Consider the following 25,127-nt stretch of genomic DNA (forward strand, 5'->3'; position numbering starts at 1 on the left):
CTCTAACTGAGGCTCTGACTCCTCAGCTGTGAAACACCTGGGCAGGACAAAGGGACAAAAAGGGAGAGAGATCAGTCAGTGGAATAACTATTACGGATAGGCTGCTAAACTTCCACAAATATGTGCAACTTTACATATGATAATAGTGAAAAACAAATTAAGATTTACATTTTAATTTATTCATCACATGACTTGAAACAAAGAGACAATGAATTCCAACATTTTTCTGGGATTAGTTAACGGAAAATTCTTTGTTTGGACATACAGAATCCCAGTTAGGGTATAAGCAACAACGTTCTTATAAAACCAAACTTTTTCCCAAGTTGAGCAAAGAAGAGTCAAGTGAGGACATCAGGGATCGATCTCCGTCTCCGAGACAAACTGAGAGAACGTTCAGTTTCACACAGAGCAGGGCTTAATAAGTAAAGCTCCACTGAAGGCACACGGTGTGCTTCTCCAACCAGCATCTCTTCCAGCTTCAATTAGACAGTTTGCCTCCTGTTGCACGAAGACTCCACAGAGTTTGAGTTGACTAAAATAAATCTCCTCATCCGTTCTTGTTCGTTTGACTATCGCTGTCCCCTCTTCGCAGGCATCTTGCCCTCCAGATCTTCCACTATTTTCTGCAGCAGTCGGGCGTCCAAGTGAAAGAAGATGTATAACTGTCTCTCCCGCCTCAGGAGGGCATTGCGCTCCAGCTGAGAGCGTTTGGCTTTCACCTCCCCCATGATTTCTTGCATCAAGTTCTGCAAACTCTGCAGCTGTGACTCTGCTTCCACAAGCTTGGATGTCAGCTCCTGTGGGGTCAAAGCACCAGGGAAGAGAAAGAAAGAAATCAAAAGTGAGCACATATCAAACTATGGCCAGTTGTAATCACCAAAACAACTCGTTATACAAATAAGGTTGTTCAAAGAAACTTCTGCAACGTTTAAGGGAAAAATACACTTTTGCTTGTGACAGAAACACATGTACACGTTCATATTCTCAGACAACAGACAAACATTTCCCACACAGTGCTCATATACCAAACACCTGTGCTGCTTTAAGTGAAGTACTTGACATTGTGATACTTGTGAAAAGAAACAAAATGTGGTGCCACCAGCAAACCTCACCAACAGTGATGAGTAATTTTAAAATGAGCAAACTCACATTAAGGATTTCTTGTGTGGTCGACTAACATGGCTGTAACTGAAGTGAAAGGAAAGACACCAACCTGTGCATTGGGGCAGAGCAGCTCCTGATCTGTGGTGGCCATTGGACATACCTGCGGCCCCAGGACCAGCTGCTGGAGCTCTGTGTACATGGCCCTGTGAAGCGCCTCACTGTCGCCGTTCAGACGGGCAGTGGTGTAGCGCTGTTCGCGGCCGGCACCAGCTAAGGCGTCTCGGGTCACCTGGAGGTTTCCTGCCAGGTCACGGGCGGCCTGGTCCAAGGCTTCGTACGTCCGGAAAGGCTCCGATCGGCCTTGATCTGAATCGTGGTTGAGGATCTGGAGCAGTCTGAGGAAAGCATTGGAAACAAGGAGTTACATTCCAAGGTAACACAGAATTAATCTAAACAATTCAGTACACGACAGATATTGATGAGTTGATTGAACAAGCTAAAACTTGCTAAGCAATAAAACAGGTCTGTACTTCACAGTCTGACTCTTCTTACCTGCTGAAGGCTGCATCCCTGCAGCTGATGATCGGGTTCTTCCTGGGGTTGATAGCCAGGTCAGGACTTGCCAGGGACTCAATCCTGAGAGTTGCTGCTTCACCTTCCTCTCCCATTCTGCTGTTCACTTCTCCCAGGTGCTTCAGACACATCCTCCACCTCCTCTGCTCCATCTGCTGAGCCAGCAGGACCAGGTCAAAGGAGGCCTTCTGACGGAGAAGGTAGTCACGAACCTAAGTGGAGAGAGTTAGATTTCATTTTAGTTTGGCTGTTGATTTTGTTGTCCAAGTTGTCTTACAATGGCAGAGGGAGGTTCATGTGTAGGAGGCAGCAACAGTCTAATTTAATATTACAAAACATACATCATCAGGTTTATCAGCGAAACAATCTCATGGTGAAATGCAGTGGTGGGAAGTAACTAAGTAGAAATACTTCGTTACTGTACTTCAGTAGATTTTTCACATATCTGTACATTACTTGAGTATTTATTTTCCTGAAGACTTTTTACTTTTACTCGCTACATTTGAACCTCAGCATCTCAGGTTCAAAATTTGTAAATTTATACATCATATATATATTGTTGTTTTAATTTTTCTGTCAGTTGAAATAAATCCTGAAGAGAACAATTTTGGGTTGTTTTGTCTCTGTATAGGCCTACTATAAAAAGCACTTAGCATTTTTAATTTTGGTACTTGTACTTTTACTTTTGATACTTAAGTACATTTCAACACCAGATACTTTTGATACTTAAGTACATTTAATATGAGCGACTTTAAGACTTTTACTCAAGTCATTTTCTGACGGGTGACTTTTACTTTTACCGGAGTCACTTTCAAGTAGGATATCTGTACTTTTACTCAAGTATGGCTTTCAAGTACTTTATACACCACTGGTGAAATGTAAGATGTCACCTACTAACCTGATCCTGTCTGGAGGTGTAGTAGTCCTGCCTGGCCAGCTGCAGAGCCAGGTCTCCCCTCACTACAGGCACATTAATGAGCCTGGCTGACTCCCTGAGTGCAGCAGGTACTGGTCCATGAAGCAGAGCCTCCAGCTCGGCCTCCACAGCCTGCAGCTGCTTCCTGGACCCCACTTCACGCACATGTAGCGAGGAGGAGGTGGAAATGCTCTAAAGGAGTAAAGAGAAAGTTATGAATGAGAGCTCAAGGGAACAGTGACACTATGAACAATATCCAAGAAAATACGCTTTACTGTATATGTCTGTTTTACCTTAGTATGAGCTGACTGCTCTGACAGCCAATCCAGTCCAGCCTCGACACTCTTCTCCTCTGCCAGTGCCTGCATCAGTTGATGTTGGGTCACGATATGAGACCATTGAAGTCTGGCCATCTCCGTCCTCCTGCGCTCCACCACCCGGGCCTCCTTCTCTTTTCCCTCGTGCTCTTCCCTCGCTTTCTCCTCCTTGTCCTCCTCTCCATCTTCACAGGAGCTGAGGTCGAGGACCTGGAAGCGCTCAGAGCAAGAAGTCTCAACAATGTCAGAGATGCCCTGGAAGAAATGCTTCTGGGTGAAGGCAGCTAGTGTTTTGGTGTTGAGCTCCTCCTGGTGCAGATAAGGATCCAAGGACAGCTGAGAAAGGAGGACTGGGGCCCTTTTGGAGATTGAGGAGCGTGATGGAGCCACAGTCTCTGGCTGAGCAGGGACATATGAAGCGAGTTTCCTCACCTCATCCGTTAGGTTTTGTAACAGAGTGTTGGTGTCAGCATTCTCACCTCCGATAGAAGTGCTGGCCTCCTTAAGCTTACACGCAGCTTTCTCCAGCTCTGCAGCGAGTCGCAGGTCAACATCTGCCCGAGAGGTGGCCACCACCTGTAACTTGTTAAAGCGTCGCTGCTTCAGCTCTCTCTCTTTACGCAGCGCTTGGAGCTCGGCTTCCAGGTCCTCCACGGCCAGATCGCCCTCCGCTGCAAACCCAGAGGACGAAGAGGAAGAACCACTGCTCCCATCTGAAAGGCCAATGGTTTTAAGGACCTCTCCCAAAGCTGCTTCATCCAGAATCGGTTTGCCGGACTTTCGTAGATCCTGAAAAGCCCGCGCCTCCTCCACGGTGAGGACATTGTTGCGGTTGAGGGACCGACAGACGAAGCGCAGGAAGTGGAGGTTCTCCGGAGCACAGTCGAACAGCCAGTCAAACTCGGAGGGCTTCAGCGATGGTGCATCGGGGTAACCGAGACGTCCCAGCGCCTCCACAAAGTGTCCCCCGTTTAACATGGTGGCTCTGCACCCTGTGGGCCCCTTGTTATTGAGCTAGTCAGTCACACGGCAGCACAATGAGAAGTATTGAGAATGAGGTGAAACAGTAAACAGTAAGAGAAGGTAGGGGAAACAGACAACCTGTCTCCTTGCTCCGTGTACCCTGTACAACACTCCGCTCCATATACACTTACTTCACATCATATGTGATATGTGTTAATATAAACCATATTGATATTATATATCATTTTATACAATAATATTGTCTTTTGCACACTCTGTCTACATCTTCTTACACTCATAGTATATTATATTATCTATTGTATAGTCAAATACTTATATTTATACCTCTACTATATATCATATCATATTATATCATACTCTCTGTATATTCTTGGTATATATAAGTCTATATACACATATTTATACATGTGTACATGTTATTATTATTATTATATTTACTATTATATATACTGTTGCTGCTGCCATTATTACTATATACTGCTATTATATTGGTATAATTACTATCATATATAAATATATATTTTGTTATATTATATACTATATATATACTGTACTATTTTTATATACTGTCTAACAATAACATTACCATCATATCATTAGTACTATTACCATCATCTTGCCACTGCACCTTATCTACCTATTTATCTTGTGGTTCTGTTTTTATTCTTTCTACCTGAATATTTTTTTTTTTATTCTATTGTATTGTATTTTATTGTATTCAAATATACCGGCTGCTATGACGACTTCATTTCCCTTTGGGGATGAATAAAGTAATCTATCTATCTATCTATCTATCTATCTATCTATCTATAAGCTCCTTGAAGCCTTTTTATTCCTCCTCTTCACTTCTTTGTCTGCTCCAGCAACTATAACTGTCTTATGAGAACAGTTAAACCAGTATGACCATTTCCTTACACACAGCATCATGAGAGAAACATTGAGTATAAAACATGTCAGAGTTGATTATATTAGTTACCAGTTTCCTGCTGCTTCTAATAGGAGTTAGCTCAGACTTGCATTAGCTGACATGTTGTTTTTAATGTCTGCTGCGACAAGAGAAAGACACCGACATGTTGTCTCCTTCTCCATCTTGTTTTTAATCCTCTTAATGATAATTAATACAAAACAAAGGTTGTGGTGGACGTGTTTCAACTGTCCCTACTTTGAGCTAGCTAACATTAGCATAATATGCTACACTGCTTTGTGGCTAAACAGCTGCTAACAGCGGCCGCTTAGCAGCTTGAGAGCATCGCCACAATGCTAATAGCTAGCGTAGCTCCTGCTAGCTGCGTCAGTTATAATAATAAATAACATATAATCACCAAACTTACTTATTCAACTTGCCACCTCCACCTTAGCTAGCACTTAGCCGGTTAGCTTCACTGCCGCCAAACAATCCAAACTGACGCGACGTCAATACGCAGGGGCGCGGCGTAACGTGCTACGTCATTACGCCGGAAGTAGCGTTTTCAACCATCAGCCAATGGGGTTTGAGGAAGGAGGCGCGACTCCCTGCCGGTTCCCGCCCTGTCGCTTGTCCCAGCAGCATGAAGCGAGAGCTGCCATTTCTGTTGTGAGAAGACATCCCTGGTGAGTGAAGCGAGAAACTGTCCTTTCATCGTGAAGCTGCTTGTTAGAGAACACGTTTAAATACAAGGAGGAGAAGGAGATTCAGTGATTAGCTGCTAATGAAGAGAAGGAGCCTCAGGAAGCAGAGTTTTAATGCACAGCAGGAAGTTCAGGTCTCACTTTTAATCTTTGATCCTAATCATTATATTCATGTCATCACATATTAACAGTAACTTCTTACTGGTGTTCTGCATGTTTTTCCTCTTCATGGTTTGAATATGCAATTGTAGTTGCAGGTATGTTTTCATTTGCTTTTCCCTGTAGCCTACCTGCTGATTTGCATTCCAAATTTAATTTAACATTGCACAGAAGAGTCAGAGCTAGTTATAGCCACGGAGCACCGAGCCAGGATGGCAGAGAGAAACTCATCCAGCACACGCAATGACAATATAATGCTGCTTCACATAATTTCACTCTATCCTCTCTTTTCACTTTCTGTCAATCAAATGTGCATGACCAATAATAAAGTTGTTAGAAGCCATGGTCCAAGCCAAGACGTGGGTCCTGACCAAGTACTTCGATGGCTTCCCGAAGGACAGCGACTTCCTGCTGAAGACGGAGGAGCTGCCCGAGCCCAAGGATGGAGGTATGATGAGCATCCAGTCTATTTCAAATCACAATACGCCTCATATTTGATCTTGAAAAGTCCCGTTTAAATAAAGTTTGTTATTATTATCCACTGACTGGTGCACAGAGGAGAAGAACCTCTTTGTTTACGCTGACACTGTCAAACCCTGTCGTTCTTCCCTGTTTTTGGTTTAGAGGTGCTTCTGGAGGCCGTGTTTCTCAGCATAGACCCGTACATGAGGTAGAATCCTGCATTTAAAACATTTTCATAGTTATTTACACCGCACGATATGTTAATGACACAAAAACTGCATATAAAATGTAATGTGTAATGTCTCTCCAGGCCGTTCAGTCGGGTTCGCATGAAGGAGGGCGAAGTGATGATTGGAACTCAAGTGGCCAAGTACGGAACACACACACACACACACACTTACACACACACACACACACCCAGAGAAATGCCTTTGATCTGTTGTGAGGGAGCCGGGCCTCCACCCGCCTGTGATTAGCGCAGCCTTTGATTCCCAGTGACTCAATCGAAATGTTCTCGGCAGAGTTCAGACGCTCCAGCTGTTTACAGAAGGAATGTCTTTCTGTCGATAAACATAAAACAATAAACCACTTAGAGACCAAACTTTCCAAAGATCGTCTAAACAATGACCTTCAAACCCACATTTGGTTTTTCTTCTTCTCTTTGTAGTCGACCACAGTTTGTTAAACTCACTAACTGCATGCGGCTGTTGAACCAGAAGAGCTGCAGCTGTAACAAATCCACCAAACTTCTTCATATTTTAAAAGTTTCCTGATGAATTTTGGAGTTAAACGCTGTTTTTTAATGACTTCTGAGTCTTTTCAACTACATAAGACACCATGGATCGAATTGCCGACAGATTGTGACTCTCCACTTCTCTTGTTTTCTTCGCTAGAGTGATCCAGAGTAAAAACCCAGCATTTCCCGTGGGGAGCCATGTGGTCGGGCGCTGCGGCTGGAGAACTCACACGCTCAGCGACGGCACGGACCTGATTCCCATCATGGCCGAGTGGCCTCAGGACGTCTCGTTGTCTCTGGCTCTGGGGACCATCGGCATGCCAGGGTAAGAGCAACCCGAGATGAGTCCAGAAGAGTTAATAAATCTCACAGGTTTTCAGAGGTTAAAGTGCAATTTCAGGTTTTCTAAAAGACACAAATTGGCTGCTGGTGGTCCCGGCCTTTCCATCACTTGAGCTGCTTTCAGAGTTCCACTGAAGTCCAGACATTTACCAGAAGTTCTCCATAGAGGCTATATGTGAGAATATAAGTTGACTGAACATTTTCATGAACTTTTCTTAGTGAAGTGTCAGAGTGAGGCTTTGTGAGAAGGCAGCAGGAGAATTCCAGCAAACGAGTGGGTGGGTGAGTGTGGATGACTGATGCAAAACTGGAACATTACAAATAAGTCGTGATGACTTTTTGGTGTTGTTGTGAACTTGTCCGAACAGAACGATCTCCTGCTGCGTTTTTCACATGTGACAAACAAAGTCCCAGAAAAGGTCAGGACCCCATTTCGTGGGAGTTTTTCAGAGTTCACGGTTGAAAAGGGAAGTTGGTGATCACAATGTTCTCTCCGCTGAATCATAAATACAGACGCACAGCAAAGGCTTATTATTAACTACAAACTGGATTCATGAAAGCGTTAAGAAATTCAGGAAGTGCTAAGCAGCACGACGGTAAGCCACGCTGCTGAGGAGGAAGCAGCTGAACTTGGCCGACCCCCATGTGTGAATCGTTATGCACATAGAAATAAAGTCAACATTCCCTGAGTGATATCACATCAGAGAAGAATCCAAACCTGAAAAACCTCTTGCCATTTCCTTGTTAATGTTTGCCTGATAAGGGAGAGGGCTGTTTCTCAGCTGAGGGGAACGGCTGAGTTCTGTCTTGCTCTGAGAAAATAAACAGGTGAGACTCCAGATGTTTTTCCTCCTGATTAGATGAAGTCACCTTAAACACTGATAACCTCGCCATGGAAACAGTGACTCAGAGTTAACTGCAGAGGTCACAGAGGCTCCTCCGGGGGGGAAGTGAAGGGAAACATCCCCTTGTGCTTTTCAGCTGGTAAATGTAGAAGTTCACTATCTCTCCCTCCAGTGGTGGGAAGTAACGAGGTAGAAATACTTTGTTTCTGTACTTAAGTAGATTTTTCACATATCTGTACTTTACTTGAGTATTTATTTTCCTGACGACTTTTTACTTTTACTCGTTACATTTGATATTTGATATGTGTACTTTCTACTTCTTACATTCTCAAACTGGCTCGTTACTTGAGCAGCGGAGGCGCTCTCTCTCTCTCTCTCTCTCTCTCTCTCTCTCTCTCTCATCTAGGGTTCAAAATTTTTACATTATATACATTATATTCATATTGTTGTTATAATTTTCAGTCAGTTGAGATAAATCTTGAGGAGAAACATGTTGGGTTGTTTTGTGTCTGTATAGGCCTACTATAAAAAGCACTTTGCATTTTTAATTTTGGTACTTGTACTTTTGATACTTAAGTACATTTAATATGAGCTACTTTAAGACTTTTACTCAAGTCATTTTCTGACGGGTGACTTCTACTTTTACCGAAGTCACTTTCAGGTAAGATATCTGTACTTTTACTCAAGTATGGCTTTCAAGTACTTGATACACCACTGTCTCCCTCTCCTTTTCCATCCAGGCTCACGGCTCTGTATGGCCTCGAGGAGGTGCTGGGACTCCAGAAAGGCGAGACGCTGCTGGTGAACGCCGCAGCCGGCGCCGTGGGCTCCGTGGTGGGCCAGATCGCCAAGATCAAGGGCTGCAAGGTGGTGGGCTCGGCTGGCTCTGACGCCAAGGTGGCCTTCCTCAAAGAGCTGGGCTTCGACGAGGCCTTCAACTACAAGACCGTCGGCTCGCTGGAGGAGGCGCTGAAGAAAGCAGCTCCGGAGGGATATGACTGCTTGTTTGAAAACGTAAACACCCTGAAAAAGTGTCCTTGAGAACTTCCTGTTTGGTCTTTACACTCTCTCCTATTGTTCCGTTTTCATTGGCCTGTTTTTTGATATCAGGTGGGAGGATCTTTTTCAAGCGTGGCCCTGCACCAGATGAAGAACTTCGGAAGGATCGCAGTGTGTGGGAGTATTTCTGTGTACAATGACTCCACACCTCAGGAGGGTGAGCACTTCCTCTTGCTCTCATTTTACATATCAACAGTTCTGCCGATGTAAACTAGATGCCTGCTTGTGCAGAAACATAGTGAAATGCAGATAGAACGGTGTAGAAAACCTGGAAGTATCGGAAACAGCCTGGAAATTGAGTGTGCATATACCAACCCATTTCTCAAACCTTTACCATCGCCCACAACGGAAATGTTAGTGTTCAAGTTTTAAGTTCACACGAGAGACCTGCATAGAATATATTGCTTGGATACAATCCAGTAAAGTGTTGAAGTAATTAAAGTTACAAAAACAGGTCAGACAACATTTTTGTTCAGGTGGGAAAATAATAAATCAATCACAACTTGAGATGCATTAACCTGTTTTGCCACTAGGGGGCAGCATTGGTCTACTGAGACTTATAAACAGACTCTTACCTGAAACAGAATTTGTTTTTTTGGACTGTTACTGACAGTCACTGAATATTTGTTACTTAACCATCTCTCTTACTTCCTGTCTTAGGTCCGTACCCACATCTCACCATGATCTTTAAGCAGATAAAGATGGAGGGCTTCATGCAGTCCAGGTGGGAGCACAAAAACCCAGAATCCCTCAAGAGACTGGTGGGATGGTTGAAGGAGGTTAGTGACCGACTCTGTGTCCTCAGTAAAGCTCCAATCCAAATTATTCTGGATTAACTTTCTGTTGTAATGTTTGTGATTCTTTTTCTTCCTTCAGGGCAAAATTCAGAGTCGGGAGCACGTGACAAAGGGCTTTGAGAAGATGCCAGCTGCTTTCATGGGGATGCTGCAGGGAGACAACATCGGAAAGGCCGTCATCGCAGTCTGAACACGGGCTCGAGAACAGCGTTAGCAACAATAACTATCATATACATTTATACATGAAGGATGAGCAATACACAGGCACAAGGAACAAGAGGCTGACCCATCAGATGAAGCTGATATTAGAGAGTAAAGCGTTTCTGGTATTAATATATCAGCTGATACATACAGGATAAGAGAAGAAAAGGTTAGGCTTGATATATTTACAGTTTAACCATAAAAAAAATGACATCTGCAAATGTAAATGCAGATTTGTCTTAAAGACTCATATCCGATGAGGGTAATCAAGCTCAACTACTAACCACATATTTTGAGATTAGTATGTTAATGTTGATTATTTGAATGTTTTTGTAGCCACATCCATAAAGCATTATAGATGAAAACACTTGATATTGATACTTTTTTTAAATATTAGTTGCATTTACTTTTAGTTTATTCGTTTTAAAGGTTTTCACAGCAGACAACGATCCTCATGTATGAGTGTATGTAAGTAGGGAGAGCCACAGGATGGTTGTTTTGGTAAGAAAATAGTCCCTAGCTGCTCTGTGTGGATCTGCTGCTAAAACATTCACTTACTGTTACATAATCAACCAGGTTCTTTCTATTAAATAAGCATTTATTAAGGCAATAAAAGCTTTTTTTGAATTCTCTTTCCTTTACTTGTGTGTTTTCCTTCATATTTCAGACTGAGGGTCTAACCCTAACCCCTCCCACTCTGGTTGGGGTTGTTACAAAGTCAAAGGTCTGGATCTTCTGATGACATGAAAACAACAATGCCTAGTTAAAGCAATCAGGCCGAGGTTCATTCAGTAGTACAGAAGACAGCATGATCAAGGTTGCATTGTATAAGATTCAATCATGATCAATCAAAGGGTAAATAAACATGATCTTATTGTGGTCAAATGTTACATTTCCCTTACAGTCCTGATGAGAAGAAGCGGGAAAAAAGCTGGTCTGAAAGAAGGGAGGTGATCTCCATCTGAACAGAAGTGGACAGTAGATAATAGATCAGGAACCATCAGCCTCCTGCTGCCCAGCCGAGCTCTTTGTCTCCGTCAGTATTTTTAGACACTAATCTGAATTTCATAGGGACATTAGGAGCTTCATCTCCACGGTTACAGAAGATGCTTTTACTCTGTTGTGGCCGATTTTAGGGCAATGAGGCGACACAAGGTTCATAGTGTAGTAGTGGGACAATGGGAGCATCGTTTGTAATTCCACATGTGACCAGCAGAGGTCCCGACTCCTGATGCCCCAACACCAAATCAGGTATGAATGTGAAAGCACAAGTGACCAAAATATGATGGTGAAGATATAATGGGAAAAAAACAACCTGCAACCTGACAGTCTCAGAAAGATGTGAGGAACAATCATAACACATGTCCAAGTCCTACGTTCAAAATTACAAAGTACCCATATGAGCTAAATGTACTTAAAGTATCAAAAGTAATATTATTTTTTCTGCAGATAAACTGTGACTGATATGTTCACATATATAAGCTGGAACGAATCCTTATTTTAAAAGCATTATACTGTTATATTAGGTGGTCAAGGTGGCATGATTTTTAATTACTTTAAGAATCAGAACGGCTTTGGGATTATTTATTTGGGAGAAAAACAAAAAACGAATTTCTGCTACACTTTTAAAGTTTTTTAAAAATATACATGTGTTTTGTTATGAAACGTGAGTTTGACCTTTTGGGGGCTTGAACCATTTATTTGTGGATGTGATCTCATGTGATGAGTTCACAGGAGCGATAGTGAAACTCATCCTCGAACCAAAAAAGGATTGAGATTTTGTTAAAGCAAAAGTAAAAGCATCATGCTGTTAACACATTTGTGTACACAGTGTGTTTGTGTGTGTGTGTGTGTGACCGTGTGTGTTTGTGTGTAAAGCCAAATTGAACGTGGAATTCAGCTGCGCAGACTCAGTCAGTTACGGTAAAGCAAGAATTGTCAAGTCACTGTGACTGGATTTACCGTCAAACCTCTTTAAAGTAAATATATATATATATTTATATTTGTTTGTACATTTAAAGAATAACAACATAAATATGTTCTTATTATTATTATTATTATTATTAATATTGTTATGAATATTTTATAAAACATGATCGGTCATTCAAGTACAGTTATTAATCACAATTGTTGGTTTATGGTCGAATTTATAAACATGGTGATTAAAGCAAAAAGGATATGAACGTAGAATAACTTGATAAATATAGAGGGAGATATTTATTTCACTATTATACAACATGTGTTAAGACTGAAATATTAAAATGGAATCAAACCACTTTGGATGCAAAGTTAAAACAGTAGACTTTCAAAATAAAGGTCTCCACTGCCAAAGACTGCTTTACACAGAGGGATGGAAGTAAAGGAAATACTCAGATCCTGAACTTGAATTAACACAACAGATGAACTTTATGCAGCCAATAAAAGTCTGAAATAAAAGTACGGTATTATAAGCAAAATGTGGTAAAAACGTGAGTAAAACCTCTTGTTCAATCGGATTATTAGATTCTTATTTTAGATCAAAAGCAGCATTTTACTGTCGGAGCCAAAGTAAAGATAGTTTAATATATATATGCTTCTATATTTTAATGATGTGTGCTTTGTATTTGATCTGAATATCCACCACATAAAATATGCCCCCCAAAAATGTGTATTTATATGTATTTTTATATATATATTTTACGTGTTGATATATATAAGCCCCCAGGTGATAAAAAAAATAAACTCTATGCTTTTATTTTGTAAATGCCTGTGCAGTCACTTCCGCCGTAGGGCTGCAGGGGCGGGACTTGACGTAGCTGCTGAGTAAAACCGCGACCCCCCCCTGGACCAGGCGCCATTCACCAGGACCCCTCCGCTGTTCTCCTCACTACACACGCTCCCTCCGCCGGCATCATGGTTTACGAAGTGGCAGGTCTCGTAAGTTCTGCTTTTTATACGTTATTAGTTCTTATTCCAGGGGGGGGGGGGGGACGCGCCATGAGGTGATCGGTTCATTGCCCGGTGCCGCTATTCCTGCGGCCGCTCCACCCTCCCGGCTGAAGTTGGTTACACAATTGACTGCTGGAACAGGGTTGATGTTACGCTTGTTTTCAGTTGCTCATTTCGTCTGATTGATTAAAAACGACTTTTCTATAATAACGTTAATATAAACGTATGATTTCCTACATATGAAACGGTGCTTTAAACCATGATAAGCTTTCAACCTGGTGTAGAATGGAGGGTTTTCTGAATGGGGTCTGGTGAACTGGATTAACCTGTTTTAATTAACAGAGATTAATAAATGATTGTTATTTATTTAAAGTGGTTTCAAACAGACTAATTTAATATACATGTTTACAAACCGACAACAGGATCAAATGGAAGGAAATCGATTATGGGAACAAACCGTCTCTGATTTTTATTCAGTTTTGTCTGGTTGTTATTGTTGTTTGATGAGAAACTATGAAAACACAGCTTTTCTATATCTTAAATATTATGTGTAATATATGTGACACTGAGCTTTAAAACATTTATAACTCTTAATGTTTAACGGATTTCAGCTTTTTTTTAACTTGATAAAATAACAGTTTTGTTAAAGTGGGTTTCTAACAGCCTTTGTTTGAACGAATCTATAAGACTCCTATAAACCACCGACCAATCAACTAGTTAATCGATCAAACGCTATTATTATGATCTCACTTTATCCTTTGATATCGAATGTGAAGCTATCTTCCCCTCGTCTCCGCTGGCGTGTCACCATGTGAGCAGCTGGGCTCTTCCTTCCTTCGCCATCTTTCCGCGGGTTTCCTGCTCCCGTCAGTGACGTCACACACACGACACACCGGCTCTATGTAGTGCACACACACACGTAAACTACATGTGCTACACGGATGCTAGCTGCTAGTGGAGCTAATGGTGCAGAAGCTAACGTCAGTGTGGGTGGAGGAGGCCCCGGTGTGTCCTCTTCTATGAGGGCACATGTTGTGAGTCGCTGTGGCTGCAGAACAATATAGTTGTATTATTGTTATTATTGTTATTAGATCAGCTGTAGAAAGGTATCATTAATATCGCAGCTAGCCATGAACTTTATATAAACTTAGTCTTATTTAGCTCTTCTCTAGACAAAGGTCCAAAGTGCTTCACACACACACAAGTCCGAGTACACAACAGTTCCATAAAACAGTAGAGGTACAGTCATAAAAAGAAGGAAGGATGCATTCTGGGATGTGATCCTTTGTGAGTCTGTCTCTGGTCTGCACAGGGAAAGTGGAACGATAAAAGTTCTCATGCAGCAAACGTCTTAAATTAAACTTGTTTGTAAGCTGATGCCATTTTCCTTTTTCTTTCCTTATTCTTCAGGATGACTTCCAGAAGCAGCTGAAGAACGCTGGAGACAAGCTGGTGATGGTGGACTTCACCGCCACGTGGTGCGGCCCCTGCAAACAGATCGGCCCGTACTTTGTGGTAAGTGGAAGATGGACGCACTTTAAGTCGAGGGAAGAACAGAACAAAGCGTGGTTAAAGGAGTTTTCAAATCATCTGCGAAATGAGTTAGATAATGTTTTAACCAACAAATTTATGTTAAAATGCTTGATTACACATGTGAAAGAAGAAGGGACGTTCTTCTCTCCACGTGAATCAGTTACATCTAGGGTTGCAAAGGGGCGGAAAGTTTTCCGGTAAATTTCTGGAAACTTTCCAGATGATTCCCAGCATCCTGCACACTACAGCAGGACTATTGAGGCCTGCTGTAGTGTGCAGGACTAGTCAAGTTAGATATTACTGGGTAAAATATATAAGCATGCTTATTGAGGATTGTTCATCTGTTCATCTAGCCTATTTCCATTCATTTATCCATAAATTGTCAAATATTTTTACAGACGATTCCAATTGTTTGGCTAACATTAGTGTTTTTTTACAGTCTTTTTTCTCATCTTATTCTACAGAACAATGCCACGTGCACTCTCTCATGTGTGGAGACATTTCACCCCATCCAATGTAGAAGAAAAGGCTGTTTACATTAGCAAATACTGTGCAAAGACCTATGTTAAGAATGACACAACGATGCAGAGGCGTATAGTCAAGTGCCCAAAGTTTCCTCAGGGCTCAAATCAGCCTATGACAACACAAAATGTTTATATTTATGTCTGTATAGACAAGGTAAATACAGTTAGTATAAATTACCCACAACATTTCCAGTTTGTTCCCATTAATTCCCATTAATTCCTGTGTATATTCCCATAGATTCCCCTATATTCCCGTTAATTTCCATGGAAAGTTTCCCACTTTGAATATTCACGCAATTTTGCAACCCTAGTTACACTGACTGTACAGTGACTTAGAGGCTCGTAGGTCTGTGGATATGAGGTTGTTTTATTTTGAAAAGCAGACCTGTTGCAGCCTTTTGAGGAATAATTGTTGAAGGGTATCTCTTCAGAGAGGGAGCTTGTTGCTCGGGCAACGCTTTGTCACGACGTTCCCACTCCGAGTCGGAAACGTCCTTCATATGCAAATGTGCCGAGTGTGAGATTTAAATGTCTTGTTTACTGATCCACTCTCTCTCTTTCTCTCTCTCTCTCTCTCTCTTCTGCAGCAACTGGCGGCAGAGTACCCCAACGTGGTTTTCCTGAAGGTGGACGTGGATGAAGCTGATGTAAGTGTGTATATATGTACATGAGCCCAGCAGAGCAGTGTGTCGCCCACAGAGCTGCTGGGAGGGAAAAGAACCATATGCACTTATAACCTTTCCATCTGTGGAGAATTGTAAAGGAAACTCTGGTGTTTTAAGAGTTGAAGGAAACGTCCTCGTGGGTTTAGTCAGAGCTCGTGTTGACGGGGGTCCCCAGCGCCATTAATACTCCCAGCAATGTGGAGTATTCACTAAATCCACGTGACCGAGGATTCTGCTACAACTCGATGACGTCTGTGCTCAGCTCTGGGACGTAAAAATATAAATGAATAACCGGTTGCATTGAACATTGACAGAGTTTGGCTGCAGGGCTGATGAACTATCCGCTCAGGTCTGATAAGAGGCCATTTTTTATCTCTTATGATTTATCTGCTATTCCATAGATAGTGGCACAAATTATTCAAAAGTTAACTCTTTACTGTTGTGTCACTGACTGTTTAAATTCAAACAGGCCGGAGGCTACATGACTATGGTACTTATGAAAACCCATTTAAATTCATCAGATCTTATTTGGATCTTCACCAAGTTACACACACACTCAGTCTCCTAAACATGGCTGATATTTATCCATGAGTCATTCTGGTAAACATCTTCAACGTTGTGTCTCACAATGTTAAAGGAAGTCGTAAAAACTAAATAACTAACTGTTGTTCTTCCTCTTTCTTTCCAGGATGTCAGTGCGTCATGTGAAATCAAGTGCATGCCCACCTTCATCGTGTACAGGGGGGGAAAGAAGGTAAGATTTGAACATACAACACAACCAAGATGGAAAGATCGCTGATGGTTCTGTGGTTTTTAAACGGGAACAATCTCTTAAACCTTCTTTCTTTGTCTCGCAGGTGGACGAACTCTCCGGCGCTAACAGAGACAAACTACTTGAAATGCTGAAGAAACATATGTAAGCCTCCGAGGGGCCGACCACACACAACCTTGTTCTACAAGCTCCACAGAAACCGCCAGTAGCCTCTGTCCCTGTCTCTGACATGCACGACCACCGGCTCCTGTTTTCCACGTAGCAGGCGGAGACATTAATTCCACTCGTGTACTGGTTCCGTAGTCCTGTCACATCCATGTATGTAACATTCGAACACTTTTAAACTCCTCTATGGAGAATATGGATTTTTCTCCTCAACGTCTCGTTGTCTGTAACGTGTCCAACAAGGTGGATTCAATAAATGAAGATGAGTTACATGCACTGGGTCTGATTTCACTATCAACCTCCATACGTCGTTTGCACTCACAACCTCACAAAAGAGCATTGGATGGTATTTTATGCTTTAATAAAAATCTGGGAATAGTTTACACATATACATTGGACAATTGCATCAATAGTTTTTTACACATCGTACAAGTATATAGCAGCATATGTTTTAATACTGTTGAGTCTCTATATGAAAAAATACAGCTTTATTTTACAAAATGGTTCTTGCTTTGTCTTGTGTGGAGAGATGAGACTGGTTTGCTCGAGTGTCAGTTAACTTTACAAGAATTCCCTTCAGAGGACGATTCACACAGAGCTGAGGCGGGACTTCAGAAGTGATAGTATCCTGTTCTCCTTTTCCTGCAACCAGAAAAAGACATGATTTAAAGTTATCTATAAAATATGACAGTACTAGGGCCTCCTTGAAGAAACCAAAGTCGATACTAAGGTGATAATTCTGTGTTACGAGAAGTCATAGTTAAATGAGGAAGTCATATTTCAATAGAAACTTGCATAATATTACCACAATAAAGTTAAAGGTCATTAAGTCATATAAAGTCATTTTTTATGGAGAAATACAAAGTATTATGAGAATAACTTGGTTCATAATATTCAAATAAAAGAAACTAAATATTAGGTCTTTCTTCAGAATGAACAGTTTCTTCCACAATCATTTCAAGGTCCTGATAATGTGACAAACTCAAGTATTTGAAATATTTACTAAAATATAACAAGCTGCTGCATATTCCTCATTTGGACACAGACAACAGACTGACCTTCTGATACCTGTAAATGAGATGTAGCTAAAAAAAATAACGTATTTGTTATTCTGTTGCAACTGTGATGGCCCAGCCTGTCAGCCGTGCCACACATGGCTGAGGACAGCCAGGCAGAGGCAATCCAGAGGCGTGGTGTTGGAGGGGCGGTACTACCCCAGGGGATCCTCCTGGAGAGCTCCTCCCCTCCCGGGTGTCTCTGATTGTCTCTCACAGGTGGACTGAATCATGAGGCAATCAGGAGCCCTTTTAAAAACCAGAGGAAATGGGGACAGACTCTCTTGAGCCACTGAGGGAGTAGGAACCAGACGTTTTCACAAGGAGTCTCAGGGTAAGAGGCCAACGGCCTGCCTTTTGTCAGATGAAGAGGATTAACTGCTGTCTTTCTCTCTCGTCACCCCAGGAAGAGCCCGCTGGAGCCCCAGACCCCAACTGCCAGACCGGCAAAGCTATTTGAATCATCTTTATGCGCCCTCCTCCCTTTTCCCCCTCAGTTCTAAATAAACTCCTAATTTCTATTTACCATACACCCCTGCGTCTGACTGCTCTGTTTCCAGTTTGTATACCCACTGTTCTCCTCTTGCAAGGCCGGGCTCCCACATATGGTGGAGAATGCGGGCATTCTGAGTCTTCGCTATCAGTGGGTATACAGAGTTGGAATAGAGCACGTCTGAGCGGAAGAGAAGGTCAAACATGGAAGAGATCCTGAGAGCCATCCTGGACTCCCAAGCCACTCTGCAGACAGCTGTGGTAGAGCTGTGTAGAGCAACGGGGAAAGCGGAAGAGCGGAAACCAAGAGAGGTGCTGACTAAACTGACGCAAGATGATGACGTCGAGACCTATATTACGCTGTTTGAAAGGACTGCAACGAGAGAGAAATGGCCAAAAGCAGAATGGGCGAACATCCTTATGCCTTTCCTGACCGGCGAAGCTCAGAAAGCCTGTCGAGATCTTTCAGCTGCAGAGGCCGTGAGCTATGATAAGGTAAAGACTGCTATCCTAGCTCAATATGGACTTAGCCTCCCCGCCAAAGCTCAGCGAGTGCATGACTGGAGCTACGACCCTGCTCTCCCCGTCCGGGAACAGGTGATGGGGCTAGTCCGTCACACCAGGAGCTGGCTGGAAGAAGCAGAAGGACCGCCCATAGTGGACAGAGTGGTGATCGACTGGTGTACAAGAGGCTTGCCAAATGATGTCAAGAGGTATGTCGCCCAGCAGGGGCCTCCCAATGTGAACACATTAATAGCCTTATTAGAAAATCACCGAGTGATGGCTAATCTGATGCGGTCAGAAAACAAGCCGAACAATTATAAAGCCAAGACAGAGAGAGAGATGGTAGGCAAAGCTGTCAGTTCCCCACCAGCCCGAACGCCCCCTGGCTGGACCGGACCGGCTGCAAGACGAACCCAGTGGCCTCCTCCAATCCCACGATGTTTTTCCTGTGGCAGAGAGGGACACCTAGCCAAAGAGTGTCCGGATCGGGATGAGCCGATGCCGACAGCCGGGTCTACCGATAACAAGGTTCTCTACTGCCACCACCTCACTACCTGTTGGGCCCATGAGGGAGCACCAGCCCCAAAGTTTCCAGTGAAGATTGCGGGGAGAGACACAGAGGCCCTCTTGGACTCCGGAAGTATGGTTTCTCTCGTTCGACCACAATTTGCCAGTGCCCCCTGGGGTGAAGAGATGGCCGTGTCCTGCATCCATGGGGATACCCGGAAGTATCCAACCTCCAAAATCCAAGTGATTACTCCTCGAGGACGATTCACTCTGCAGGTTGGGGTAGTCGAGCAGCTGCCGGTGCCTGTGCTTTTCGGCCGGACAGCCCCCTCTTCTCCCGCTACTGGCCCGCGGAGGCAATGGACCCAAAACGGCAACCCAGAAGACGACCGGAGAAGAAGAGACAGTCTTCCGTCGCTTGTCCCGCCTGGGCAGCAGTATCCCCCGATGGCAGCCCAGCAGAAACTACTAATGACGACAGGGAGGAAGCCGTCCACACCCAGACCACAGCAACAGACCCCGAACAGGCAGCTGAGATTGAGCCCCTGGAGGACATACAATCAGACGAGGTGTTCTCTCAATTTCCAGAAGTTGAAATGGAGGGAGGACTCAGACCAGGACAATTCGGCTCGGCCCAGCTGCAGGATCCCAACCTGACCCAAGCCTGGAGAGACGTCCAAGTAATAGAGGGTCAAAAGCAGGCTGGGGTGAGTCAAGTGTCGTTTCCACATTTCATGGTAAAGAATAAGCTGTTATACCGAGTAACTAAGAAGAACTGTGATATCTGTGAACAGTTGCTTATCCCCAAAGACTATGCTTCAAAAGTGTTGTACCTAGCCCACTCCCACGTACTAGGGGCACATTTAGGGAGGGAGAAGACGTATGAACGTGTTCTCAGCCGTTTCTACTGGCCGGGAGTCAAAAGGGCCGTAGAGGAGTACTGCCGACATTGTGCTGAGTGTCAAATCAACTCCCCAAAGATAGCGTACCGAAGTCCTCTGATACCCCTTCCCATTATTGAAACACCCTTTAGCAGGATTGGCATGGACATAGTGGGGCCCTTACCGAAGTCTAGCCGTGGCCACCGCTACATCCTAGTTATACTGGATTACGCAACCCGTTACCCGGAGGCAATTCCTCTGCGGTCTGCGACTGGGAAGGTGGTTGCCAGGGAGATGTTTCTGCTTTTCAGTAGAGTGGGCCTGCCGGATGGAATCCTGACAGACCAAGGGTCCTGCTTTATGTCCAAAGTGATGAAATGCCTGTGCCGAAGTCTAAAGGTGAGACAAATAAGGACCTCCGTCTATCACCCTCAGACAGATGGACTTGTAGAGAGGTTCAACAAAACCCTAAAACACATGCTGCGCAAGGTAATCGACGTTGATGGTAAGAACTGGGACCAACTGCTGCCATATATCCTGTTCTCTATACGGGAAGTACCCCAGGGTTCCACTGGATTTTCACCGTTTGAGCTTCTGTACGGTCGGAGACCCCGGGGCTTGCTGGATCTGGCCAAGGAAGCCTGGGAGCAGCAGCCGTCCACCCAGCGCAGTATCGTGGAGCACGTGGAACAAATGCACCACCGAATGACCCAAGTCTGGCCATTAGTCCGGGAGTACATGCAGCAAGCCCAAGCGCAACAGGCAAAGGTATACAACCGGGGAGCCCAGGTGAGAGAGTTCAAACCAGGAGAGAAGGTAATGGTTTTACTTCCAACAAATGATTGCAAGTTTTTAGCCAAATGGCACGGGCCTTATGAAATACTGGAACGGGTGGGGCCTGTGAATTATCGTGTACGGCAGACAGGCCGTAGGAAAGCCAAACAACTTTACCATGTAAATTTGCTGAAGCCATGGCATGAGCCTCTCCCTGTCCCCTCTAATGTCCTGCTAGCTAACCTGCCTCCCCAGGTCCTCCCACCAGTGAACATGAGTGACCAGCTGTCATCCAGGCAAGGACAAGATCTCCGAGAACTGCTCGATAGAAACAGAGATGTCTTCTCCGAGGCCCCGGGTCGAACAACAGCCATCGCCCATGACATCAGAACAGAGCCGGGAAAGATAGTAAGGCTACGACCATACCGAATCCCAGAGGCCAGACGGGAGGCCATCAGAAAGGAGGTGAGGAAAATGCTTGACCTTGGGGTGGTGGAGGAGTCACACAGTGCCTGGTCCAGTCCGATAGTCCTTGTTGGGAAGCCGGATGGCAGCATTAGGTTCTGCAATGACTATAGAAAGTTAAATGAGATTTCTCTGTTTGACACCTACCCTATGCCCCGGGTAGATGAGCTGGTCGAGAGGTTAGGACCTGCCCGGTTCATCTCCACGCTAGATTTAACCAAAGGATATTGGCAGGTTCCACTCACCCCTAAAGCAAGGGAGAAGACAGCTTTCTCAACGCCAGACGGCGCCTTCCACTATCGAGTCCTCCCGTTTGGTCTTCATGGAGCCCCGGCAACGTTCCAGAGGCTCATGGATAAAGTGCTCCGGCCACACCAGGCCTACGCTGCGGCGTATCTGGACGACATTGTTATCCACAGCACGACATGGGAGAACCATCTGCAGCACCTAGCAGCTGTTCTCCAGGCCTTACGAGAGGCGGGACTGACAGCCAACCCTGGAAAGTGCTCCCTCGCCCTGGAGGAGGCGAATTACCTTGGGTACACTGTCGGACGAGGAAATGTGAAACCCCAGGTAAAGAAGGTGGATGCCATAGCAACCTGGCCCCAACCCCAGACAAAACGTCAGGTGAGAACTTTTCTAGGGTTATTGGGGTATTACAGATAATTCATTCCTAACTTTGCCTCTTTAGCGGCCCCCTTACATGAGCTGACAAACAAAAGTGCATCCAACCGGGTGAAGTGGACGGAACAGACACAGCTGGCCTTCCATACCTTGAAGAAAGCCCTCTGCAGCGAAACCATGCTACACACCCCCGACTTCGGCAAAAGGTTTGTACTTCAAACAGACGCGTCAGAGGTAGGCCTTGGGGCAGTCCTGTCCCAAGTACATGATGGAAGTGAATACCCCATAACCTTTGTAAGCCGCAAACTGCTTCCCCATGAGAAGAATTATGCAACAATAGAAAAGGAATGTCTAGCTGTTAAATGGGCCATAGAAAAACTAAGATATCACCTACTGGGTCGAGAGTTTACATTAGTCACTGACCATGCCCCACTGAAGTGGATGGCATTCAACAAAGATAGGAATGCCAGAATAACCCGTTGGTTTCTACAGCTACAGGACTTTAAGTTTACAGTGGAACACAGAGCCGGAAAGCTGCATGGAAACGCTGATGCCATGTCGAGAAGGGACGACTGCCTGTGGTCGGCCGCTCCCCACCGTGGATCGGAGCTGAGGGGGGGGGTATGTGATGGCCCAGCCTGTCAGCCGTGCCACACATGGCTGAGGACAGCCAGGCAGAGGCAATCCAGAGGCGTGGTGTTGGAGGGGCGGTACTACCCCAGGGGATCCTCCTGGAGAGCTCCTCCCCTCCTGGGTGTCTCTGATTGTCTCTCACAGGTGGACTGAATCATGAGGCAATCAGGAGCCCTTTTAAAAACCAGAGGAAATGGGGACAGACTCTCTTGAGCCACTGAGGGAGTAGGAACCAGACGTTTTCACAAGGAGTCTCAGGGTAAGAGGCCAACGGCCTGCCTTTTGTCAGATGAAGAGGATTAACTGCTGTCTTTCTCTCTCGTCACCCCAGGAAGAGCCCGCTGGAGCCCCAGACCCCAACTGCCAGACCGGCAAAGCTATTTGAATCATTATGCGCCCTCCTCCCTTTTCCCCCTCAGTTCTAAATAAACTCCTAATTTCTATTTACCATACACCCCTGCGTCTGACTGCTCTGTTTCCAGTTTGTATACCCACTGTTCTCCTCTTGCAAGGCCGGGCTCCCACACAACATATTGTAATTCCCATAAAAGCATTGAATCATTCTGATTAAGACAAGTTGTTCCACTCGATAGCTTTGAGTCAGGAAACCAGGCTGTCGCCCACAGGAGTCGTCATTACTGAACTCTGTCAGTAAATATGTGACTCAAGAGCTTCACATTAATAAGTAGGTTATTGAGAGATTAAGGTCATAAAGTATTTTTCCACACAAACAATTATACAGAATGTAAAATTTTATTAGAGATTGAGTGAGTCAGATGAAACCGGGGGGCGACTTCTCGTAATGTCTCTTCAAGTCAGGCTATAGTTTCAGTTTCAGTCTGGATGGTGAAGAGCAGAGAGCGGGGGGGGAAACCCAGTGGAGCAACATGGAAACATCCAGTACATATTGAACTGGAGCCAATGGAAGAGACAGACGCTCAGCCCCAGCTAAAGTCTCTTCCAGTGACTCTCTCTTCGTCTGTGGATTTTCAGCTCCACCCTCTTCTCCTTCAGAATTTTGACCACAAATCACTTATAAAGGTCAACTTTAAAAGAATCTCTACTGCAGACGAATAAACAGTGACACACGTCAGTTTTTCCAAGAGTTGAAAAAGTGTTTTACAAACTTGTTTAGCAACATATAAAACTTACTTATTGTAAGATGTCCTACAGTCATTATTCATTTAGAAATATTACATTAAAACTTTATAAATCATCTCCTCATTTGGATGTTTGAAAAGCGTTTTGAGGAGTGTGTGTGTGTGTTCACCTGGAGCAGTCGTGTCCGCTCCACCCTGAACTGCAGTGACATCTGTTCGGCCTGATGCATCGACCTCCATTCAGACACGGGGATGAACACACAGCTGTGGAGACGGCACACATTTGTCATATTCAATGAATCAGAAAAAAAGTCATATATAAATATATATATATAGATATATCGCTAGGCTACAGCTCTTAAAGGGACTCTTACCTTTGTTGCATTTGAGAATTACAGCACATTCAAATCATCCCGCCTTCCTCCAATGCCCCACCCCCTCGTTCGCATCCGCGGTGTTTTTTTGAAGAAACTTTATTTACAAGCAGACTTACGACCTACTGCCTCCGCGCACGCACGTGAGTTTTTGTTTACCAAAGCAATGGATTCGGATTCAGAAGCACCGGTAAGTTATATACATTTACATTCACATATGATGACGGGCCCGAATGCGCCACAAGAAGCAGACGGAAAACCTGCATGTCCATGCAGCAAACAGACAGGTCTGTCGGCCAATAAGGTCCTTCGGTCCGAAGAATTTTATTGGTTGAAGTTTTCACTAAATATTATGAGAGTGAAATAATTGTTTGTTTTTACTCCTGGTGGGTCTGTCTTGCATTTTAGAGTGTCATTACCTTATTAATACCAAAAAAAGTGTAAAAATGCAACAAAGGTAAGAGTCCCTTTAATAGAGAGCCCCTCCCTCCTCAGAGTCATCAGGGGCCTGCTGCTGGTGACGTGGAGGGAATCCTGTGGGTTTCCACCATGTGCCCAGTGGGTGCACTGGTTTGCTCCCACACTACCAGCCTGAACATGTCAGAGCGCCATCGACCCGCCGGTGAACTCACCGCTGTGACAGCGCGTCCCCGTCCACCCAGTGGGACACTCGCACTGGTACGGTGCCACGCAATTGTTGGTTTATGGTCCAATTTATAAACATGGTGATTAAAGCAAAAAGGATATGAACGTAGAATAACTTGATAAATATATAGGGAGATATTTATTTCACTATTATACAACATGTGTTAAGACTGAAATATTAAAATGGAATCAAACCACTTTGGATGTAAAGTTAAAACAGTAGACTTTCAAAATAAAGGTCTCCACTGCCAAAGACTGCTTTACACAGAGGGATGGAAGTAAAGGAAATACTCAGATCCTGAACTTGAATTAACACAACAGATGAACTTCATGCAGCCAATAAAAGTCTGATATATATATGCTTCTATATTTTAATGATGTGT

The 25,127-nt window shown here is 44.1% G+C and overlaps 3 protein-coding genes and 1 long non-coding RNA gene across 5 annotated transcripts; 2 read left to right on the forward strand and 2 right to left on the reverse strand.

Moving 5' to 3' along the window:
• Positions 1-157: 157 nt before the first annotated feature.
• haus3 (HAUS augmin-like complex, subunit 3) lies at positions 158-5,288 on the reverse strand. Its single transcript, XM_061066444.1, has 6 exons — positions 5,226-5,288; positions 2,887-3,924; positions 2,576-2,785; positions 1,657-1,889; positions 1,214-1,499; positions 158-797 (listed from the first exon to the last, which is right to left on the reverse strand). Exons 2-6 carry the CDS (start codon positions 3,886-3,888, stop codon positions 570-572), a joined length of 1,959 nt encoding a protein of 652 aa, XP_060922427.1. The 5' UTR covers positions 3,889-3,924; positions 5,226-5,288; the 3' UTR covers positions 158-569.
• Positions 5,289-5,423: 135 nt separating this feature from the next.
• LOC132995800 (prostaglandin reductase 1-like) lies at positions 5,424-10,735 on the forward strand. 2 transcript variants are annotated; one of them, XM_061065998.1, is made up of 9 exons: positions 5,424-5,484; positions 5,992-6,109; positions 6,286-6,331; positions 6,434-6,493; positions 7,017-7,184; positions 8,787-9,060; positions 9,157-9,262; positions 9,766-9,884; positions 9,982-10,735. In XM_061065998.1, the coding sequence occupies exons 2-9, from the start codon at positions 6,004-6,006 to the stop codon at positions 10,090-10,092; spliced, it is 990 nt and encodes a 329-aa protein (XP_060921981.1). In that variant the 5' UTR covers positions 5,424-5,484; positions 5,992-6,003; the 3' UTR covers positions 10,093-10,735. The 2 variants fall into 2 exon arrangements, with proteins under 2 accessions (XP_060921981.1, XP_060921980.1); XM_061065997.1 differs by lacking the exon at positions 5,424-5,484 and adding an exon at positions 5,498-5,759.
• Positions 10,736-12,920: 2,185 nt separating this feature from the next.
• LOC132995802 (thioredoxin-like) lies at positions 12,921-16,962 on the forward strand. The gene is made up of 5 exons (XM_061066001.1): positions 12,921-13,019; positions 14,442-14,546; positions 15,676-15,735; positions 16,442-16,507; positions 16,611-16,962. The coding sequence occupies exons 1-5, from the start codon at positions 12,996-12,998 to the stop codon at positions 16,671-16,673; spliced, it is 318 nt and encodes a 105-aa protein (XP_060921984.1). The 5' UTR covers positions 12,921-12,995; the 3' UTR covers positions 16,674-16,962.
• A 72-nt stretch (positions 16,963-17,034) lies between these two features.
• Positions 17,035-24,799, reverse strand: LOC132995804 (uncharacterized). Its single transcript, XR_009677056.1, has 3 exons — positions 24,732-24,799; positions 23,896-23,989; positions 17,035-17,332 (listed from the first exon to the last, which is right to left on the reverse strand). It is a non-coding gene; the product is annotated as an uncharacterized LOC132995804 (long non-coding RNA).
• Positions 24,800-25,127: the final 328 nt, after the last annotated feature.

Source organism: Limanda limanda, chromosome 22, assembly GCF_963576545.1.
Source record: "Limanda limanda chromosome 22, fLimLim1.1, whole genome shotgun sequence".
Classification (NCBI taxonomy): Eukaryota; Metazoa; Chordata; class Actinopteri; order Pleuronectiformes; family Pleuronectidae; genus Limanda; species Limanda limanda.